Source organism: Caloenas nicobarica, chromosome 2 (assembly GCF_036013445.1).
Source record: "Caloenas nicobarica isolate bCalNic1 chromosome 2, bCalNic1.hap1, whole genome shotgun sequence".
NCBI lineage: Eukaryota > Metazoa > Chordata > Aves > Columbiformes > Columbidae > Caloenas > Caloenas nicobarica.
In genome coordinates this window covers 120787156-120808540 of record NC_088246.1, presented here as the reverse complement: position 1 = coordinate 120808540, position 21385 = coordinate 120787156, and the positions used below count along the sequence as shown (strand labels likewise).

The window sequence follows — 21385 nt, the reverse complement described above, 5'->3', positions numbered from 1 at the left end:
GACAGTCTGTGGTAAAGGACATGGGAAGGAACTGGTACACGGGTTCTTCCTCTTTGAATTATCACACAGCCTGTTGTGAAGCCTCACCCCAGAGTAAAGCTGGCTCATGCTTTCTGGAGAAGGCCAGCAGCTTTTTTCTGTCTCATCTGTTAGGTGGCTGAAGACATGAACACTATTTCCATCTTGGAGAAGGTTTCAGCTGCCAGCGAAAACATGCCATGTTTATTCATCAGGTTTTATTGAAGGCTCGATCAGATGCAGTCCTGCTATCAACTGGAGAGAGCTGTTGGGGCAAACCTCTGCCTGCTGTCCCTCGGCCGTACCCCATGGCCCAGCCACGGCAGCAGCACCTGCCGCTCAGCAGCATTCGCCGAGCAGATGAGATGTGTCGCCACCGGCAGCGCAACACGTAAGGGGAATAACGAATTGCTTCCCAAGCAAGCAGTAGCTGGCCACTGAATAGCCAGGGAACTGGTTTTCATTTGGTTTTAGTCCTCTGGTTTTGCTCCCGTTAAGCTAAGTGATAGATCCCCAGCTAAACATAAGACAGTTTAAGTTTTCTGCTTCCAGACACCATCAGTCTCGGTAATCCCCGCTTGCAGCCAAACCCAGTTAGTTTTTCTGTTGATGATCACTTTGCCAGACGAATAACCATTGCTAGAGCTGTGCAGACTTTGTATAACCTCTATAAAACCAGTTTTTAATTGGCTAACAGATGTCTTTCTGCATACGTTTCTCACAATTGCGACCTTAGGAGGGTGTTCTGCATTCCTCCTTCTTGCATTTATACATGAACCCAATTAATTTGTGAGAGCTTAGATCCAAAATGTAGCAGAAAATGTGTTTCTGGTGAAGTGTTCTCCAATAAGTGTGTGACTCAAAGCGAGTGATGAGCGGATTCCCTGGAAGCAGTGCTCCCTGGAGTACTAATTACCATCTGCTATAGCTCCAATATTGGCCTTTCAGCTGAAACAAACAGGGCTCGAGCCCTTCGGTCTGCCGGGGCACTCAGAGCTGCGAGGGGCTCTGGGCAAATGAGCTGAGAGCAAGTGTGCATTTATGGGTAGCAAATGTAAAATCAGCCTTGGAGAGCATGCAATGCCATTTTAAAATACTAGAGTACTACTTTGCTATTTTATAGAGAAGGCAATAGGGTGGCTTTTCAGAGCTGAGGTCTGTCAGCAGGATTCTGAGTTTAGTTGTGCCTACATCATATATAATAGATGGAGATGAAAGCTGCTTCTTACAGCACCTGTAAGCGCCTGCCTTTTCGCATGAAGACAGCCCTAAAACAAGTGCGGAGACAAAAGTGTAGATCTTCAAGGCTTTTTAAGTACCTGATTCCTACTGATAGCAGCAGTGTTACGTGCATGACATCGCTGGGGATTTAAGGCTACTGTCAGTGGCATTAAAAACAACAAAGCAAAAAATGAAAATAATTGAGTGTAATTGGACTAGGCAACAGTGAGGGGTGCAGGGGGAGAGGTAAGTCTGTGGGGCAGGGGGAGGGACAAACATTTTTGGCGAAACCAGTGAAGAGTTTTGGATTGCCAAAAGAAACTTTTTGACCTGAGCAAGGGATCCCACCCACGAGACACTCCAGTCTGGGCCCCATGGCAGCCCTGGTGGGAACTGGGACAGGAGGGCAGAGAGAGATGCTCGCCGAGGGTGAGAAACCTGCTTCCCAGGGAGCTGCTCTGTGAGGCGGTACCCAACGGCTCCCTGCTTTTGGGGAGGTTTCAGGCAAATCTTGTTTCACCCTGGAGTGAGCCTTGAATGACAACAGAAGCATGAGGACAAGTGTTGGCGCAGGTGAGGTCCTGCAGTCACACTGAGGTGCCCATGGCGGAGGGAGAAGAAGGAAGAGGAGAAGGAGGAGGAGGAGGAGGAGAAAGGCTCTGTGCCCCAGGCTGGGGTGAGGGGCGGCTTTCAGGGATTCGGGGGATGCAAAGACCAGAGGCTGAGAAATGTAGGAACGCACGCTTACACCCCTCAGATTGGAAAAAGCTTTGACCCCTTTTTTTTTTTTACACAGGAATACAATGAGACGGGGCAAAACCAAACCCAGCAGTGGTAAGAAAACCACTCAAAACACGGACACGCAGGGTGTACGAGCCTCTTTTCCCAGAGGCCACGCAGGCTGCATGCAGTGCTGGGGCTGTAACAAGCAGAGGAGAAGAAAGTTAATGGGAGGCCTTTACGGCTGACAATTTGCATAACAAGCAGCAGGCCTCACACATCTGGCATCTGGCCACTGCTGAGCGTTATGTAAAAAACCCAAGTCACGAGGAAATTAATTTGCTGGTGGTAAATTATGTTGTATGAAACAGCAAACTACATTCTGCAGTGTCGCACACTGATGACAAAATGCGCCGTGGCCTCCTGCATTTCCTTCCAAGTCATGGAAAAGCAACTACCCTTTCACATTGCCTGTATTTTTAGTCTTCATTATCTTCAAGCTGAAGTCTCAAAGTTTGTGTGATGTGACCACACAATTCCTCTGCTACCCTGTGCACATCCCCCAGCCTTATCCTGGGAGGTCGCTCCCCCAAAACAGCCTTTTCTAGAAACCTCCAGACTTGTGGGCCATCAGAAAAGTTTGTTCCAGTCTGGAACCTGTTCACCATTGGCTTGTACCTCTTCTAGGGGAACTGGAAGGTGGTGGGAGGCACAGCCTAATTCTGCCGCTTTGCCTTTGGAAGCCCAAGGCATGTTATTGCTGTGCTGGCCGTGTGGGACGGCTGTCCTAATCCTCAGACAACTCAACCGGTGGCAATCACCCAGGAGAAAGCAAAGGGGAATCCTTAATCTGCGGATTATCTGGGGTATTAGACAGGATGATCCTGAAGCATATGAAATTCTTCAGTGCATTTTTTCATTGTGGAACAATAGAGGAGATTTCTCTTCCCACACCACGTAGCCTATTTCTGCAATAGACTCGGCTTCGTATTCCTGTGATGTTCTCTTCAAAGGTTTCAACCGAAACTAAGGGCTGCCTGAAAGTGAATACACAACTGTCAAGCAACAGGCCTGCCACACAAACATTGGAAGAGCAGCCATAGATCCATGTGCTGCTGCATGAAACTCCCAGGTGCTTTTAGAAAGTTCTGGAAGTTTTCAGTCATCTAGTTCAGCACTGACGCAGCCAAGCTGCCAACTTCCCAGATCCACTTACTTTTTTCATTATTTTTTATTATTTTTATATTTTATTTTATTTCAATTTTATTATTAATTTCGTTTCTTTTTGCAAATGAAACTGACTTGGTTCTTCCCATATGCGTTTATTTGCCTTTTAGGGAGCAAAAAGTAGCTAGAGTAACCAAGAGTTAAAGAGGAAAACAGCCTTTGCCTACAAATTAGCTTTCACTGGCTCCTTTGCTCCCCAAAGGCCATAGGCTGACTGTGGGTTAGGAAGAAACACAGCAATTTGGGATTATACATGGATAAAACAGAGTTATCCTGAGGAGCTGCTGATATGTCATATATTACACGCCTGTGGATATGAATTTGGACTGGGATTGTGGAGGCAAAGTTCAGCAGATCCAGCAAATAATTTACAGTGTAAAATCATCATCTTTATTGAAGAATGTCAGCATGCAGACAGGGGAATTAGGGCAAATAAACCCTGGTGATTTATAGGTTACCACAGCAGCTGGCGTTGAAGGAGGAGGCAGTAGACTGGGTTTTATCTGCTTCCCAAGATCCCGGGATATGTGGTAAGTAGACAGAGGATATTTTTGGTGTGTCACTACTGCATTCCCTTGAAGTGACCCCATGCTTGGGCTCCATGGAACAGGACTTCCGAAACCAAAATAAGCCACAAACACGATGCTCCATAGATTACTTTTAAAAATCTTTTTAATGAAGAAATAATTCCATTCCAAAATATAGACACACAATTAAATAGTTTAATCACTTCAAAATATAACATGTCCCCAGTAGGTTCCAACACACACACACAAAACAATACTTAACAGCAATACAAAAACCCCATACAATAGCAGTTCTGTTACAATACCAATGAATATCGTGACATCTTTAGTGTCTCTGCATCTGTCGCAAGTGGTGTCAAGTACAGTAGTTTTAAAAATGTCTTACAGTTAGTAGCCTCAAGATGTAACTCTTCATACAGGTTTTTTTTTGGTTCAAAGGTAAAAATGCCCTTTTGTCTTCAGGACACAGTGGAGTGCTTGTTGTTCACAGCTCCGTCTGCTGAATTGAACCAACGTGATTACAGCAACCCGAGGTTGCAATATTTACAAGGTCTATCTACAGTAATTGCCAAGAACCAATAAGGATGGGAGAAGATGACTGAAAGTAAAGGTGGACACACTTATGATAAATTATGATGCAACAATTTGGCTCATGCATATAAGAAAATACATATTATATCACAACAAAGGCCACACACCTTTTTATGCAATTTAGTTAACATTACTACTTACAGACAACCCATTCTTCACCTTCGCTTTGGACATTCGAGGACCCTATACATCTTCACATCCCTGTCTCCTGATTCCAAACCACTGGTTTCCCTCCAGTGACAGTAAAACCACCCAGAGTTTTGACTGCTGTGGTGGGTCATTGGCAGCTAAGAAAAGGCCCACGCCAGGGACCTCTTCTGTAACTCATTTAATGACCGCAAACCACAACCAAAATAATATTCAACAAGCAGACAAAGACCAGCTGGGCGAAAACGCAGCCAGCTTAACAGTTGGAAAATGCTTAAAATAGGTATTTGGAGAGCCAAGTAAGAGGTGCTTCAACTCAGAGCTCTAGGGCGTAGGGCACTCAGAGCTCTGCTGGGGATCACCTTGTTGACACCAGCCTGAGAGAAAGGCGCTTGATCCATCAATTTTTTCCCGTACTCCTAGTCTGGGAGCCCTTCCAATGGATTTATTCTATTGCATCTATTTTAAGCACAGCGATAACAAGCACGCAGACATTGAGGTGATGGGAGGGATCTATTACTCTGGGTACAGTTAAACATGACATGGGTTGAACTAGTCAGCCATTGCATGTAGCTGTGTTCTAGCTTGTTTTCTCTCTGTTCAGGAAATGCTTGCCGGGAATCCTGAGCTGACAGCAACATCTACAGCTTCACTGGAGTAGCTTTAAACATGGAGTGCTAGGCACTAGTGGAGGCTCACCCATTCCTGAGAGGAGGTTGGAGGAGGGGGCACGGGAGGGTACAGTGCCTGCCTTGCCAGGACGGCACATACCCCAGGAGCAAAGACCAGTGATTGCAAAAATGAAAAGCTTACACAGAGATATCTAGATGCCTTAGTACGCATTTAGATCTCTGAGATCAAGCCGAGATATACAAGGAGATACGGACAAAAGATCTGCACACGCAGGAATATTATACAATATGCAAGTGAAAAATGGCAGCAGCTCTTTCATACAGATACTCATACCCTGACACACAGCGCCCAGGGAAACAGCCGCGAGCTGAGAGCGTGCATGCAAACAAGTGGACTTACTGGGTCGAGCTACATGGCAATCTCATGTCAATACGGCAGCGCACATCCACGTCACCATGAAAGCAAGGACAGCAAAACCATGTTAACCTGCTTCAGATGGGTATCTCATCACTTGCTGTAGGTATACTGTGCTGGTGTGAAATATCTGTATGAAACACCGCTGTTTTCAGGGCTGTTAGACAGTGTCACTTCAGGTCAGCCAGATACTGGAAGCTGTAAAATTAGGGCAGTAAAATGACATCAGCGAAGAGGTGGCCCCGAGCTATCACACTGCACCTCTCAGGGGGGCTGTGCGGCCAGCACATAACATTGCCCCTGTTCCTGCCCGGCTTCTGGTCTGGCTGCACCTGGCCCGGCTCTGATGTCTCTGCATGGCAGGGCTATGTGCCAGACAGGTGTCACCTTTATTTCCAAGCAATACGCTGTGGGGAGGACGTTCCAGCTGGTTTGTGTCAATCCCTGCTCAGGAGTATCTGTGGGTTTGCAGTCACAGCAGAGCAAACGCTTCTTAGCTAGCAGTCCCGCTGCCTCATCCAAAACAGCCAGGTAAGTCCCCTTTCTCCTGAAATAACTTTATACTTGAGAAATACTAAACCGGACAAAACTCCAATTGCCTGTCCTTTTGAAAAAATCCACCGCTTCTCTTGTGCTTTTCCCTGACGGCTATTTCTCCATCCAGCTCCGAAAGAGTCTCACTACACATTTCCAAGAGTGCATGCAGAACATCTGGTGGCTGGCTAAGGCAATACACATTCGGAAAGAAAAAGAAAACAGTTGCAAGCGCACTTTAAGCCTGTACATTTAAAGCTGAAGGCCTCGAAAATAACGTAATGGGGGCGGGAAGGGGAGAAGGAGAAGGGGCAGAGAGATGGAAGGCGTCGGTTTGTTGAACACATGCTTACCAAAGCTAAAACATCGATGAAACAATACCATGGAGGATTATACATAACATCAGTCAGTTCAGGGATCTTATGGCACCTGTGGTTTATAAACAGCTTTAGCAACGAGTATTTCAAAACATAGTTCACAGTTTTAAGAAGATCTGTGCTGATTTAAAAACTAGATTCTATATCATTTGAATGTCACCTTTTGTATATGATATCTATTTGGAAAAAAAATATTTACACTAACTTCTATGGCTGATTTGTTAGATTATTTTGAAAGAAACATTCCTAAGTTACACATTAGCCCTAAATTAGAGAAGTTTTTTTCTATTATTATTATTAATTATATTATCATTATTATTTTAGTACGTTTTGTGTAAGTCTTAATTTAAAGACTTGCAAACAAATTGCAAATATAGTCTGGTACTTTGTTTTTTGGGCTACTAGATATATACACTCAGGAGTATAATCATTCAGTGTTAAATGCATAATCGTAGCTTTTTATTTCTTCTGTGGAAAAAATGTACAGTGTATAGTAAACCGATCTACTCAAATCTCAAAGTATTCAGAAATCAAATTTCTATCTATAAACAGTATCGTCATTGTAAACTGAACAGGTTCAATATCATGTGCAAAGGGTTTACGTGAGTTATTAATACTGCCATCCTTTGTAACAGCAGCAGGTACGTACGTCAGTCTGTTTTCTTCACTGGTGATGAGCCATGTTACAGAAGATGTAGCTAATATAAGTTAGCTTTAAACGAAAGTCTTGTTGTCAAAAACACACATCTACAAACTACAACTCTTAGAACAAAAGTACTGTGCTACAGTCCTCAGAACTTAGTTATGTGATTTTTTTGTCAAGAGACGCTGCACCTCTTGGTTCCACTCTTCTGTGAAGTTTGCAGCTGAGTTTTCTTCATCGTCTGTCCGAAAGCAGCTCTCCTCATCGTCAGTTCTCACGTAGCTCTCGTTGTCTGTCTGACTGCAGCTTGCCTGCCGAGAAACGTTTAGGGAGAGGTTTTAAAGAGTGCTGGTTTCAGATACTGCGCCCACGCAGGCAGAGCACGTAAAGCCTCTCTGCCAGCTGCTTTATTGAGAGAAAAAAGGAGGAGCCGGCCAATTCCTGTGGTTATCCCTGAAAAAGTTAAAAATGTGAAAAAGCCACAAGGGAGTCACAGGTATTGGAGCTGTAAACAGAGACTGACGGGGCATATGGAAGTTGGAAACTCTTCTTACCCTGGGCGAGAAGGCAGCTGCCTGCTTTGCTGTGGGACCCTGGGCTAACTCTGCACTGACACACATGTGCAGATGTTCCCATTTTCCCCTTCCGGGTTGCTCTATAAACAGATTATTGGTAGCAAGCCCATGGATTATTCCCCCTGTGCACAGTGTTCAGCCACTCAGTTAAGAGTCACCATCATGAGCCTCCCCTCATGTTTAAATGTCTCACCCTTGATTTACCTGCCTGGGTATGTTTTACTGTGACTAAAAAGAAATGTAGTTACTTAAAAGGATGATTCTGGGTGCTATAGCTCATAAACAGCCTCATCTGCTGGTGCACCACTTCCTCCTTGGTGCTCCTCTGTACCCTGAAGCATCAGTCAGAATCTCAAGTTCCTATACCAGAGGCATCAAAGTTTTAGTTTGTAATGCAAAATGCTTGACAGGCGACTGCTGCTCTTTCTCAGAACTATGTCAGGATCTACAGCCGGGTAATATTGCAAACTTCTGCTCTGGGCATATTTATCATAAAGGCACTGTTGACAAACTTGATTCTTTCAAAGTTAAGGAGCTCATCCTTTTTCTCTTGAACTACCTCAGACAGAAAACCAATTGGCATTGCATGGGATGTGATAACAACTGCATAGAAGACCAAACCCTAATGACAAGAATTCTTCTCTACTCATTTCAGGCACAAAACTGGTCTACAGGATGAGAGATGAAATGCAAATTACTTCACTAAAAAAGAGTTAAATTAAAGCTGATGAATGAAGAAAGGTCAGGTAGTTTAGCTTGCTTCTTCTCCTTCCTGACACCATCTGATTGTATTAATTATTCAAACACAAATGCTTCCCTCTGATTCCTTAATACCTAAGTATGTCAAATGGTATGATGATCTTAATTTAGTATCTCCTTCTATCAAGCAGTTACAAAAGACCTGGCATTAACATTTTGTTGATAAATGGAAAGGAAACCTGCACTGCAAGGCTAATGAGAGGTTCAAGAAAAAAATTTGAGGTACATTTTAAACGAGTATTTTTAAAAAATCAGACATGCATCTTCACCACTTAAGTCTGCAAACTAATTTGGAAATCTTAGTAAAGGAACATTTTGCTCTTCACTGTTCAGCCGAAAAATGCAAACAAAAGGCATGGAAGAGGTCAGTTCTCAGCTGCCTGAGACTGATTTTTATTGAACCAGTTTCAGGGTTATGTAAATATAGGTACATCTTGCATTTCTTGATGGTATCATTATAAACCACGAGAGCAACATAAGAGTGGCTTGTGAAATACTGGATGCATTAAGATGCATTTACAGTTCTGCTAAGTACTTGGGTTTGTTTCAAATTTTTTTGATAAATCACTTCTCTTTGGTGGAGTGTGGAGAGGTTATTCTACATTTTCTCAAGGCTTCTCTTTGCTCCACAGTGAGCACTGGGACAGAGAAATTTTCATGCAAGAAATAATGTGTACTAATGAACCTCAGAGCTATAAATTCATTGCAGCATTTTGGAAATGCCAGAACTAATTCCAAGTTAAGACTTACATGTTTTCTCACGTTACAAAACTTTTTTCTTGATCTTTCATGTAACTTAATCCATGGGTTATTTTCTGCTACTTATAATTCAGTGATTTTCAAAAACCATCCCTATCACTTATGTAATTTGAGAATTAAATTCACAAAACTAAAGCTGCTTCTTCCCAGTTAGCTCAGTCACAGTTCTTTTACAGCTTTTTTACGCCTACATGCTAAGAAGAGGAGGACTTAAGGAGAAAAATAAAGATGAAACCCAAAATAGAGCTGAGTGAATGTAGCAGACATTTTTGAAAATTACTGTGCTGTCAGCCTGCTGCTATTTTCAAAGGGAATGGTCCACATCATGCTGGTTTTCATGTATTTGTTCAGAAGAAAAACCAAACCAAACCAACCAACCAAAAAAACAAAACCAAAAAGAGATGCTGAATCATTTGATTGTGCCAGTGTAGTACGACTTATGGATGCAAGCAGCTCATCTAGTGCCTCTATCCTCCTGCTTCACCACCGCATCACGGACTTAGGAGGAAGAGGCTGAAGGAACTGGGCTTGCTGAGGCAGAGGTGGCAAAGGAGGGTCACTTAGCAGCTATTTGAGGGGTAGTTACAATGGTAACAAAGCCAAAATCTTCTTGGTAGTGCTGGAGCACACAAAAAGGACAAAAAAGACAAACTTCATTTTGGGAGGTTCAGGTTGGACATTAAGGAAAAAACCCCACATGAGAAGGGTGGCTCTGCAGTAGAGGGGGATGCCCAGAGAGGTGGTGAAACCTCCATCTGTGGAGGTTTTCAGCCTTTGCTAGACAAAGCCATGGCTGACATGGTCTTGTGTTGGAGCTAGACCTGCGTCAGGTGGGAGAATGGACCAGGTGACCTCCCAAGGATCCAACCAACCAATGCACCTACATCTCTGTGACCTCCCCATCTCCTGGCATGAAACCCCATGCTAGGAATGAACCATGGTGTATGAGCTTTAAATGCAGCCAGTCAACTCTGACTAGTAGACTGGGGTTCTATGGCGGAAGGGGGGCCAGGGCACGGCTGGGAAAGGTGACCTCAGGCAGTGGGCACAGCAAATCTGAAACCCAGACATGCAGTCACTGTGGGCTCATAACCCCACTTGGACCCTGGGCTACAGATGCTGCGCCCCATCTTTCCCAAATGGTAAACGGCCAGGTTCATGTCACAAAGGGCTGAAAAGGTCAAGCGGCCAGTGAAGCGCACACTAGCTCTAAAATCTTATTTTCTTCCCAGAAAAAACAGCGATGCAGGACAGATGCATCTTCACAGCACTTAAGGAATCGTCTGTGCCCTTCGGCTTAACCAACAGCCCTTCCCACAGCGGCACACCAGGCGGACTGGACTGGTCACACCATCTCCCTTGGTCCATGGGTTTTATCACCTGACATTTAGCAATATTCCTCATCTGTGCTGGTAAATATGAAAACAGAATTTGGAGAAAAAGGAAAAAGACGAGAAAAACATGAAAGAGTTACTCAATAAGACTTTTGTCCTGGAAAAACAGCAAAGTTGAATAAATAATAATTTAACAATGAATTCATGTAAAAAAAGTTGAAGGAATTTGTGGTTTCTGTGCTTGCAAAATTTCCACTTTCAGTCACTTTTGCAATGGAAATGTCACCCCTGGCCACCCAAAGCTCCAGACCCCACAATTTGTGTGATAAGGTTTAGAGCAAGTGAAAGGGTTTGGAGTGGGAATGGAACTGAGTCTTCAACCTAAATTATTACATGTTTTTGTCAACACAGAGAAAATATGATCACAGTTAAAAAATCGAGAACGAATCCTCTAATAAAGATTCCTCCCTGTACTCCCACTCAAGCGGATGCTTCAGGTTTGATTTCTATCAGCTTTTCACACCCCTTTTTCTGTTATAATAATGCCTATAAATGAATTAGACATGATCAACTAAGACGTTGCTACGCCAGCACTGAGAAAACATTGCTCTAGAAAATCTAGGAAACTGTAGGTCTCGTGGGAACAAGTCCACCGCACAAGTCAACAGCTCTCCACTGAAAATGACAACTTTTTAACCACTTTCAGAGATGGAGGCTTTCTGCTCCCATTGGCCATCCTTGGTAAAAAAGCAACTGCATCAGGGGGATACAGGTAAAATAACATCCAAGTTGCATGTTCACCGAATTTCAAGATCTGCCTAGAGCCTGCTGAAAACAAGGTCAAATTCACTCTGTTACTCTATTAAAAGTGAAATGAGTGGTATTAAAATACATTTAATATAAAAGGTAAACTGGAAACACGACTATATGATGTTTTACATATTAGTGGAATCACTTGGTGTCTTGGGAATTTGTTATACTAGATGTTATTTCAAAATCAATTCTAGAGAATTGTACATAGCAGTTTTAAAAATGCAAGTGCAAAGAGAATGCAAAAAGCCTTAATCAAATGATATCACCACTTGTCCATGACTGATGAATGAGGAAATAAACAAAACCCTGTGGCTAGCCCTCAGCAGCAATATCACTCATAAGAAGCTATAATAAACTGATTCTGCTTTTCCCACCTTTTTCTAAATAAGCACAAATATAATACTGTTGTGAGAAGAGAAAGTCTCTTGGCTTTCTACCTCATGTGGCCATCTAGGCAATATAATACTGACTGTATTTGTATCATCATTTATTGAATAATATCTTAGATGCAAAAGTCTCGATGCAATTGCCAAGCTTCAAGCAAGAACCCAACGTAAACAGCAAAACCACTTTAGACATTGCGACTGGAATGATTGATTTTGGATTTAATTTTCCAAGGCTATGAAATATTAGTACCAAATAAAATGCACAAGATACTTTAGTCTTCCATATTCAAAAAAGAGTGAATCTTAAGAAGACTAAGCCACGCTTATCATGTGCAGAGGTATTTATCACGATGTACCATAATAGAGTTTGTTCTTGTTGATACAGGTCAAGTGTCAAGTTCACTGATTTATGCTGCTAATTTTTATAGGGCCAGGCTTTTACAACTGGTGGGAATGTTTCAGTATTTGGTACTGGCTGAAGGGCTCCCCTGGGAGCTAAAAAGAGTCTCACTATGGAATTAACCAGAGCACAGTGCTTAAAAAAAATTATTTTTGACAGGGTTTCAAAAGGTTTCAAAAGCATCCAGGAGATCAGATAGCAGCTCGGTCTCAGATCTGTGCTAATTTGAGAAAGGATACGTATTTTCTAGAAAGTCAGGCTGTACAGCAGTATGCCTTTCCCCACATTACTAGGTTAATGCTGCTTCCTGGCAAAAGCAGAAACCTTAAATAAGATTGCCTGAGCTCTATAATTCCAAGGAACAGGATTTTTTTTCCACTTAATATTGAAAATGGTTTGTCTGAATGCTACTACCCTTTAAAATCATAGTTATCCATAACTGTAATTAAATTCAGTTATTTATAACATTTCCACTATATACATAGTTATACACACATACATTATTATTGAAAGAACTTTTTATTTTCATGTGACCTGATCTATAAGTGACGACTGCAACAAAAAAGAAGAAGAAAACTTGTTTTTCTGTTTGTCAGTGTTTAGGAAACTCTATACGGCACAAGTTTTTAACAAGGCTATTGAGAAAATGAATGTAACCTGAGGGGCAATGTTAGGAGAATTTTTACGAGCAGCTATTTGGTGTTTATAGTACTCTGGGTATTGCTGTTTATTTGCTTTTCACATCCATTTATTCTGCTTTAGCTGCTAGAGACACTGAGACAGATGCTTCAGAAACACCTAACAGCTTTTAACCCTGAAGACTGGCAGCTGCTTTCACAATGTCCACAATTTAACATCCAAAGTCTACTGTCATCAGAAGTTGCAAAGCCCTTGAATCAGGGTCAAATTTTACCATTAAAACTGACATATAAATAAGGCGGTCTAGCATAAAACATGACATGCAAAATCCAATTCCCGCTAAAGCTGGCACAGGCTAGTTCACTGGTTTTGCTTATGTGACCAGGACCCTGCTCCCAGCTTGAAGTGCCCATTTAATAGTAGACCTTTGGCTGCCTTTAGTTCTGTCTTCGAGGAAGAGACTCAGTTTGCAGAGCAGAGCCAGACCCCTATTTTGATTTCTCCTCCCTTCCTGGCCCTGTTGCCCCATGGTTCAGTGTCACCGTGGGACAGACAGCAAGGTCTCCCTGCTGTCTTCGCAGCAGGGCACTGCACTCTCCCAGGAAGTCAGAAACACAGATTCCGCAGCTTCAGATGAGGCAGAAGGAAAGAAAGAAGAAGGAAACCTGTGGTCTGCCGTTTCCTGGGCAAATGTTCAGAATAACAGGCTACTTCATAAAAATAGCCGCTGTCTGTGCTCCTGAAGAAAAACACAATTGCTGAACTTGGCATTAAACTCAGTGCTGCAACTGTGAGGTTGGCATGTGTGAGGAACGACCTGAACAGGGGCCAGCAGGGAGCTTACAGACCTTCTTGCCTTATCTCTGAATTGCCAGACTCCAGCTAGTGGCTGAGTACCTTGCACTTCGGATTGGCCTATTTTAAACTTCCACGACACATCTGAGGACACCTCTCTGGTTAAGCAGCTGGTGGATTGCTTTCTTTGATGTTTGCCTGACTCCTGTTTCACACACTAGAGTACATGCTCCAGTCTCACCAGGAATGATCGACTTCTGTTATCCTCAGAAGACTCAAGCATTCTAAGGAATTGAACTCAAGTCTCCTGAAATGTAATCTGATTCATTATCTACTGGATAAGGTTTCTCTGTACTGGCTAGTATATTTGCCGTCATCTCCAGGGATGTAAAGCCAATATCCTCACTCTTACGGTCAACAAAGGAAGAGGATAAAAAAGGTGGTGGCTTAATAGGAATCCTCAGGACTAGGACCATACTTGAAACAGAGTATTAGAAATGATTTAGACATTCCTAGGCATCCTAACACAGGTTAAAAGAAGAAACAGCATCTTCACATACACTCAGGCAGCACAAGGTGTGTTGCACCTGAAATACGCATTGTAAGGATTCATTCCCAACATGCTTCTAAATTATAATGATACTTACTTGAGAGGAGAGAGAGAAGGATATTGCACTCAACTTTGCAAACTGACCTGTAGATAACAAAGGATAGAAAACAAGAAGATGACAAATTAAGCCAGTGAGCAGCCAGACAGCGGATTATTCTGAAGAAAGCCATGCACAAGCCTAGAAATAAAGGGAGCAATTACGGACCCAGAAAATAAACTCAAAGAAAAGTGCCTTACACAACACATCTAGAAACGGATTGTAACAAGAACACAACTGGTAGCAGATGTGGGAGGATAAGCACTATTAGCAACTATGCTTGTGTATTAGGTGTGTTTTTTTCTGGTACAGATATTTGTTATTTACAACATGCTTCGGAAAAAAAAAGAGAGAGAAAGAAGCCTCCTTTGAGCTTCCCTGTCCCAGATTTCCTTGTGTATCTTGGGTTTTCTGCTCATAGTTTAATACTAATTTAGAATTTAGTTTGCAAATCTTTCTTGGAGACAAGGTGACACAAAATAACGAGAGTGGGTTTTGACCAACCGTCTTCCATGCTACACTATATCTACATGTTTTTCTAAATGTGCTGCTTTTACACAAAGCGAGACATTTATTAACATAAAAATGGTTACCATACTGTCACTGAGGTTACCATTCCGTAACTTTAGTAGGAGTTGCTCCTCGCAAATTTTTTCAGCTGACAATTGCATTATGATAGCTGCAGACACCAGCTTTTTTTTTTGGCTATCCAGATGAATGCAGTCTACGTGTGAGTACAAATAGTAAAATAGCCTGTAATAAATCCCAACGGTTGGATGGAAAATGATAATAGTTGACCTGGCCACTGTTCAGTTGGATATCCTAAACAGAAATTTTGCCATTTCCCTCTGTTGTTGCATGTAGAAAGTTGTATCTTTATCTTTTGAGACTAGTCAGTGACACTAGTAGAAGAAGGAATAGAATAGCAAACCATCAAAAATTAACTACAAAGCACAGAGAACCAGTCACAGCCAAAGCACATGTCTCAGGATCAATATCTGATGCTATCCAACCAACTCCTAATTATCCTAGTGGTGTCTTCTAACTTATACCTATTCTTGGTTGCTTTAAACCTATTCCATAACAGAAAGGGCATCCGCCATACTGGGAAGGACTTATCACACGTTGCATGCCTTGGGTCTGTGGTTATCAACTAAAAATAGTTTCCACTTACAAGTCACTACTGTAAAATCATTGCCTGATAGGAGCTGACAATCTCACAGACAGTAAAGTACATAAGGAAATTTCTTTTGGAAAAAAGCTAATGCTGATAAACAGAATTTGTCTAGAACGATGACTTTCTGCTCCCTCAGTGAATACATTTTCAAAAGAAAAAAGTCTTTCTCTCTTTCTGGTGTGTGGAGGTTTTTTTTGTTTTGATTTTTTTGTTTTTGTTGTTGTTGTTGTTTTTGGTGTGTTTTTTTTTTTTTTTTCCCCAGTGGAAACCAATCACGTAAAACAATGGGGAACAAAGTTCACCTGTGTGTCATCTTGGCTGACCTAAATTCAAAGGAGTTTTATTCCGACATCAATAGGGAGATTTCCTCCCCTTCTTCCGGGAATGCTGTCAGAAGACAGTAGAAAAGCTCTATTTTGACTGAAGCAAGAGTAACACCCAGTTCTGTTGAGCGACTTGCATAACTTCTACTGCACAATGAATGCCCTCATTTTGCAGTGCACACATATACTCAATTTCGAGCACGTAAAAAATCCTGTTGTAACTGGTGAAACTCATGTAACACTGTTGCCATATATTGCACTTCCATAGTGTAAACAAAGTACAGTCACATTTGTCTATCGTTCTTTCTGGACAAAATGGAATTCTTACGAGCAATAATAACAATTATTATTTGATGCTTGACAGCTGTCTCTATTGAGGTACTCCATCTTCATATCTGACAATTACTTTCCATTACCCAGCAGTAGCTGCTCATCCTGTTCAAAAGTTTAAAGGCTGCCATTTTTGCCATCTCCTATTTTGGATGAAAAATTGTGACCAAAAAACCCGCGTCACCCACTGTTGCCTTAGTAGACAGCCCAGAACAATTCTGTTCTTGTCATCATGTCCTTAAAGACCTATGCAATGGAATGACTTTTGGCAGGCTACCAGGGGCACGGAGCAGACCTAGGTAAACAACAAAAAAAGATACATCAACCTCAAAATCACCTGCAATTTTTATATGGGTCAATGAACTTTTACGAGACTAATTTATCCTAGCAGCTTTACAGAAAACAAGACCAAAAGAGCAGCCATTCTTCATTAGATCACGAGCCTGCCAGTCCCAGATTCTTGTCTCCAAAGTGACTGGCAGTGGACACTAGCGGGAAACTATCAGGAAAAAAGGCCAGATTTTGTTAGCCCCCAGCAATCAGCAGTGTAAAGAATTCCTGCCCAGAAGGTGCTTTTGAACCTCATTTCCATACACCTGACCTCTCAGTACACGTTTAATCCTTCTTTTTTAGCCCATTTACACTTTTGGTCTCTGTTATATTCTGTCGTGGTGAGTTCCAAATTTTATTTGATCACCATGTGAGAAAATATTTATTTTTGATTGCTTCAGCTCTGCTCCCAAATAAGTGAACTGGGTGTGCCCTCCTACTGACATTACTACCAACATCATAAGAAGTAATTAATTTTATATGAGGATGATCCAAGTCAGAATAACTTAAAGACTGGTGATAGTCCATTACACCAGATAGAATTGGAGACCATTACACAGACAGGACAGGGTTTCTACAGAATTCCAGCTCCCTCTGACAAATTTGCTTTACTCGGACTTAAACAAATGCCCTTTGAAAACTTCTTCTGGGGGTGTTTAATGACAAATCTTCTATACTAGGTGCTTGTTGAATACTTAGTCTTCTGGGACACAATTCATTTCAGATCCTTTCCTCTCCTTCCAGATTCTGACAATGACAGTAACACACAGACTGCACTTGAGCTTCAGTTCACACTGGAAAAAACATTCTGAATGTTTTTTGCTACTGGAGAAAAAAAAAAAATCTAAATATTGCAGGAACTCAGCTTGACACCACCAATCAGTATCTGTGGTATGGGGGAATGAGGTCTGACTGACTTGTTAGGCACTGGCAGAGGACAAGAAGCACAGGGCCAATTCTGTCCCACCTCCCGCCCTGGTAAGCTTATGGGCTAGTGTTGTGTGCCTCAGGCAGTGTGGTCTTCCTGGATACACACAAAGGTATGTGTGTCTGTGGAAGAGTACAACAGCAGGTTTTGGAATGCGGCTGCTCTAGCAACTGAGAAGAGATCACACCCCAGAGCTCAGGAGAGGTTAAGAAGGGCACTGGGCAGCTATGGTGCATTACTGTTTCTCACTCGTGGAGATTTATGGACAGCTGGTGTCCTTCTCCCACCTGGTACGCCTCATCCTGCAGCTTCTGCTTCAGGTACTCCTCCATTTTCAGTTCGTTCTCCAGCTGTCGGACAGAGTCGTTCTCATAATTTTCATCATCTGCTCTGACATAGGGGTCTCCATCTTCTGTAACCCTAAAGACAATTATTAATAAATAGCCTCCTGAGATGAATGACATTCAGAGTCAATAAAACTTCTCTTTTTTGTAAGCTATGAGGAGAGTGGGATACTTTTAGTCACACCATGTGCTCCATTGGTTAGTGTTTTCCTGGCAGTGGAAAACACTACTTCTATTTCCCCTCTCCACTGGTCTGGTATTGATGATGTAGACCAAAGAGCATATTCTGCTGAAGGCATTTTGGGAGTACAGTCCTAGAGAAATGAGTAAGAAAAGTTCTCAACAACTTGATACAAAGAGGTTGAACTAAAAATAACTGTAAAGATGCCTACTGTCTTTGATAGGAAGATTCAGGTTCTAAAAATAAATTAGTTTGTTGATCAACTGAGTTGGTCAATAAAAAGCATTGTCTTTTCCATTTAAAAACCTCTCTTTTTCCAGTGGACTTCAACAGGCCCCTCTGTCTGGATAAGCAGGGAACAGGACTTCAGGGCACATGAGGGAGCACGGCTGTCCCACAGCCTCCTGCTGCCCGAGTGTGCCAGCCTGGATGTGACACCTCGTTCCTGAGGGCAACCCTAGTTCTGGCCATTACTGTTTACAGAGCTCGCTACCATCTAACCATGACGCTGTCCTCGCTTGGACTTACGCATTTTCTTTGGTAATCAAATATAGTTGAGAGGAAGACAAAATACTACACGCCGCATATTGTTTTCAATGAAAATAATGTGGTTAAGAAGGCGAACTGAGCAGGTACCCACATGTCACTGCGGAGGGAGCCGGTGGCAGCAGCGCTGTGGACGTACCCTGGCTTCCGGGCATGGATCTGCGCCAGGAAAGCCTTCTCGGACGTGGGGGATGGAACGAGGTCATCAAAGTGAGTTCGACCAAATTCAGAATCCACATTGCTTTCTGTCTCACTGCCCACTTCTGTGAAGCAAAAGGAAAGACATGGTTCCATTTAACTTTCACAAGAGTAAGCATACTTGCCTATTTCTTGCCTATTTGCCACCTCCTTATAGTGAATAACAGTATATTATTCTACATATATCTGCAGAGCTGACAGTTTTGTTCTTGTGGTGAGACAGAATAGTGAAGCTTTCGCTTGTCTGGGTTATTAGGTAGGATGTTTTTATGAGAAGACTACAGACTGCACTTTACAACGGATCCTGTATGTTCTATACTGAATGAAATTTCTAAAGAGTGAAATCCCACTCCATGTGGAATCACAAGCTTCTCAAAGCTTTTCAATGTATCCAGCTGCACCTCTACATCCATGGCTTTCAGAACTACTGTATTTCTGAAGCTGTTACTTAGGCTTTTTTTTTTTCCTTCTAAAAGCATAAAAAGCTTTGAAGATACATTACACTGGTCTTTTGTTGGTTCATATTTTCCTACCTCCCATTTTTTCAAATATATGGGAAATGTCAATGTGGTGACTATCCACCCTCATGAGCCATACTCACCAGAATTGAGTTCTTTTACCAAAGAAGACATGGTGTTGGTGATTGAATCTGCTGCCACCAGCAAATCATTTCTCAAGTTTCGTCTTGCACCTGAAGCAAGAGACAGACAAAACACAGTGTTAATATTCTTCACCAGACATATGTTTTCCTGTTGAAAATAGTTCTAACCCTGCTGAAAGCTGCCATTGTGATACTTCGGGGTATCAAAGTCCTTACGAGGGACACGTGCAGAGGAGTCCTCTGCAGAATGGCCTCATTTACTTTTGCTGTATGCAGGAGCAGAAGCCTACTCTCATGCTTCATTTAATCACAATGTCAGATATGTGGAAATTATTCATTGCCATCCAGCTTGCATTTGTGTGGTGACACCAGCAGACCAGGCCTGGAAGATTAAATCCAGCGTGAACTCATTTAATATGTCTGTGGGGGAGGAGGAGAGAAATGAAGTGTTTTCTCTAAGTTCCCACAGCTCTGTTTAATGACACCATTATTGCCAGGTATTTGCCAGATAATTATGGCAAATGTTGAAGAAACATATTTGACCTCATCAAGACTGATATGGATTTTTCTTCTCCGCTCCGTCTTGGCCTCTCCTGTAGATCAAGGACTTTCTTGTATATTCCATAATTTACTTTTTTTGTTGTTGTTGTTAATAAAGGAAACACTATTGCCTTTCTAAACAGCCCCAGGCTGCTTTTAGACTTTCTAATAATGGATCTAGAAGTGTTTCCCTGCTGGACATGGCAATATTCCCTTAACCATCAATCATGAAATATTCTTGGGAGCTGCACGAAACACTCCTTCTCTAGGAGCAGGCTGTGGGTAACGTGCTTAACTCCTCCAAATCCCAAACATAGCTCCTATTGTAGCTGAATAATCAATATATCCCAGAGAATCTCTGATCTTCCAGACTGGATTATTCAGAGGATTTGGCAGGATTCGGCTGCTGTAGATTCTTTAAAACTACCTGAATGTAAAACAATACATTTAAAAACATTTACTCAATTTAAAAGAGTTTTATTTTTTAGTACATCCATTAGCAAATTGTTACTGGAATGCAAATTGAAGTAGTTAATCTCTCTCTTACATACACACACAAAGACTCAGACAACCACTCCCTCTCTAAAGTTGTCTTAATTTTGTATCTCTGAACTATTGCAAACATTATGAAAGATGAAAAAAAATCCCAAACCAAACACATGAGAAACAGTGCTTTAACCACGACTTGTCTGCATTAGGCAGATGTCTGTTGGTGCAGCACAGAACCGAGACGCAATCTCTCAGCCCACCCCCCCACTCACAAATTTGTATGTCATGATGTGACAGAGCGGCTGGCTTCAAGTTCTTTGGGTTTGACCTTCCCATCTAGAGAATATGGTAAATAATGACATAAAGGTAGATATTTATCAAATGCATCCCTTTAAAAATGTGATCACTTGCCTTTTTATATTGCTTTTTCTTTTGAATAGAACACATTTATGTACTTAAAAAGCATTTGCTTGAGGCAGCCCGAGTATTATTTATGGTTATTTTATTGTAGCCACTACATTATTTCTTATTCTCAGCTCTGGAAGAAACTGTCTTGTAACAGCACAGGGTTTACTGGTCCATATTTTTTGCCTGTCTCAATTTTTTTCACAGTATAAAGAAGGAAAAGATATCTGGCCTGTTTCCTTTGCCACAGAAAATGACGTATGCAGCAACCTGGTATGTTTGGACTAGGAATTATGCCTTAATAAGACATGTTCAATACATGAATTAACTAGCATTTTAGTAGAAAGTTCCTGATTGCATTATAGATACAACCTTCCCATGCAGATCAAGGGGAAGGGTGCATGAGAGGGAACTGGGCTTCTGAGAACAAACATGCTTCCACCGTGGCAGAGGAGCTCCAGAGCTCCACTTACATTTGGTTTGTACTTCTGAAACAGGGCAAACATTTATTAAAACAAAAGAATTGCAGTGATGTAAATACTTTAGGAGAGAGAAGATTAGAAAAAGGAGGAGTATTTTTCCATTCAGATCACAGAGACTATTTACTTTCTTGAGTATTCAACATAATTGTTTAATCTCTGGCCTTAGAAATTCAAAACAGTCTAAAATTTGTTGTTACTTGAGAAGACACTGGAAAGAGGAATGAGCAACATGGTGCAGCCTACGGCAGTTTTCTGGCAAAGCGAAGGAAGGGTTCACCTAGACTTCTTGTCTCGATTCCTGTCTAGTCTAGCTGGATCCTTCCCAGAGGCCCAAAGCAAAAGGACAATGGAC

The 21385-nt window shown here is 42.0% G+C and overlaps 1 protein-coding gene across 12 annotated transcripts in view; it reads right to left on the bottom strand.

The window, feature by feature from the left end:
• Positions 1-3840: 3840 nt before the first annotated feature.
• The window catches only part of DTNA (dystrobrevin alpha), a 187066-nt gene continuing 169521 nt past the window's right edge, over positions 3841-21385 (bottom strand). For 10 of the 12 annotated variants that reach the window (XM_065627630.1, XM_065627633.1, XM_065627631.1 and 7 more), the window contains 5 exons: positions 19118-19207; positions 18413-18581; positions 17535-17667; positions 14160-14206; positions 7274-7363 (listed from right to left, as the gene is read on the bottom strand). In XM_065627630.1, coding sequence (XP_065483702.1) covers positions 14189-14206; positions 17535-17667; positions 18413-18581; positions 19118-19207 — 410 coding nt within the window. In that variant the 3' untranslated portion in view covers positions 7274-7363; positions 14160-14188. Of the gene's footprint in view, positions 7364-14159; positions 14207-17534; positions 17668-18412; positions 18582-19117; positions 19208-21385 lie in introns of all 12 variants that reach the window. The other 2 variants (XM_065627637.1, XM_065627642.1) reach the window with 2 other exon arrangements.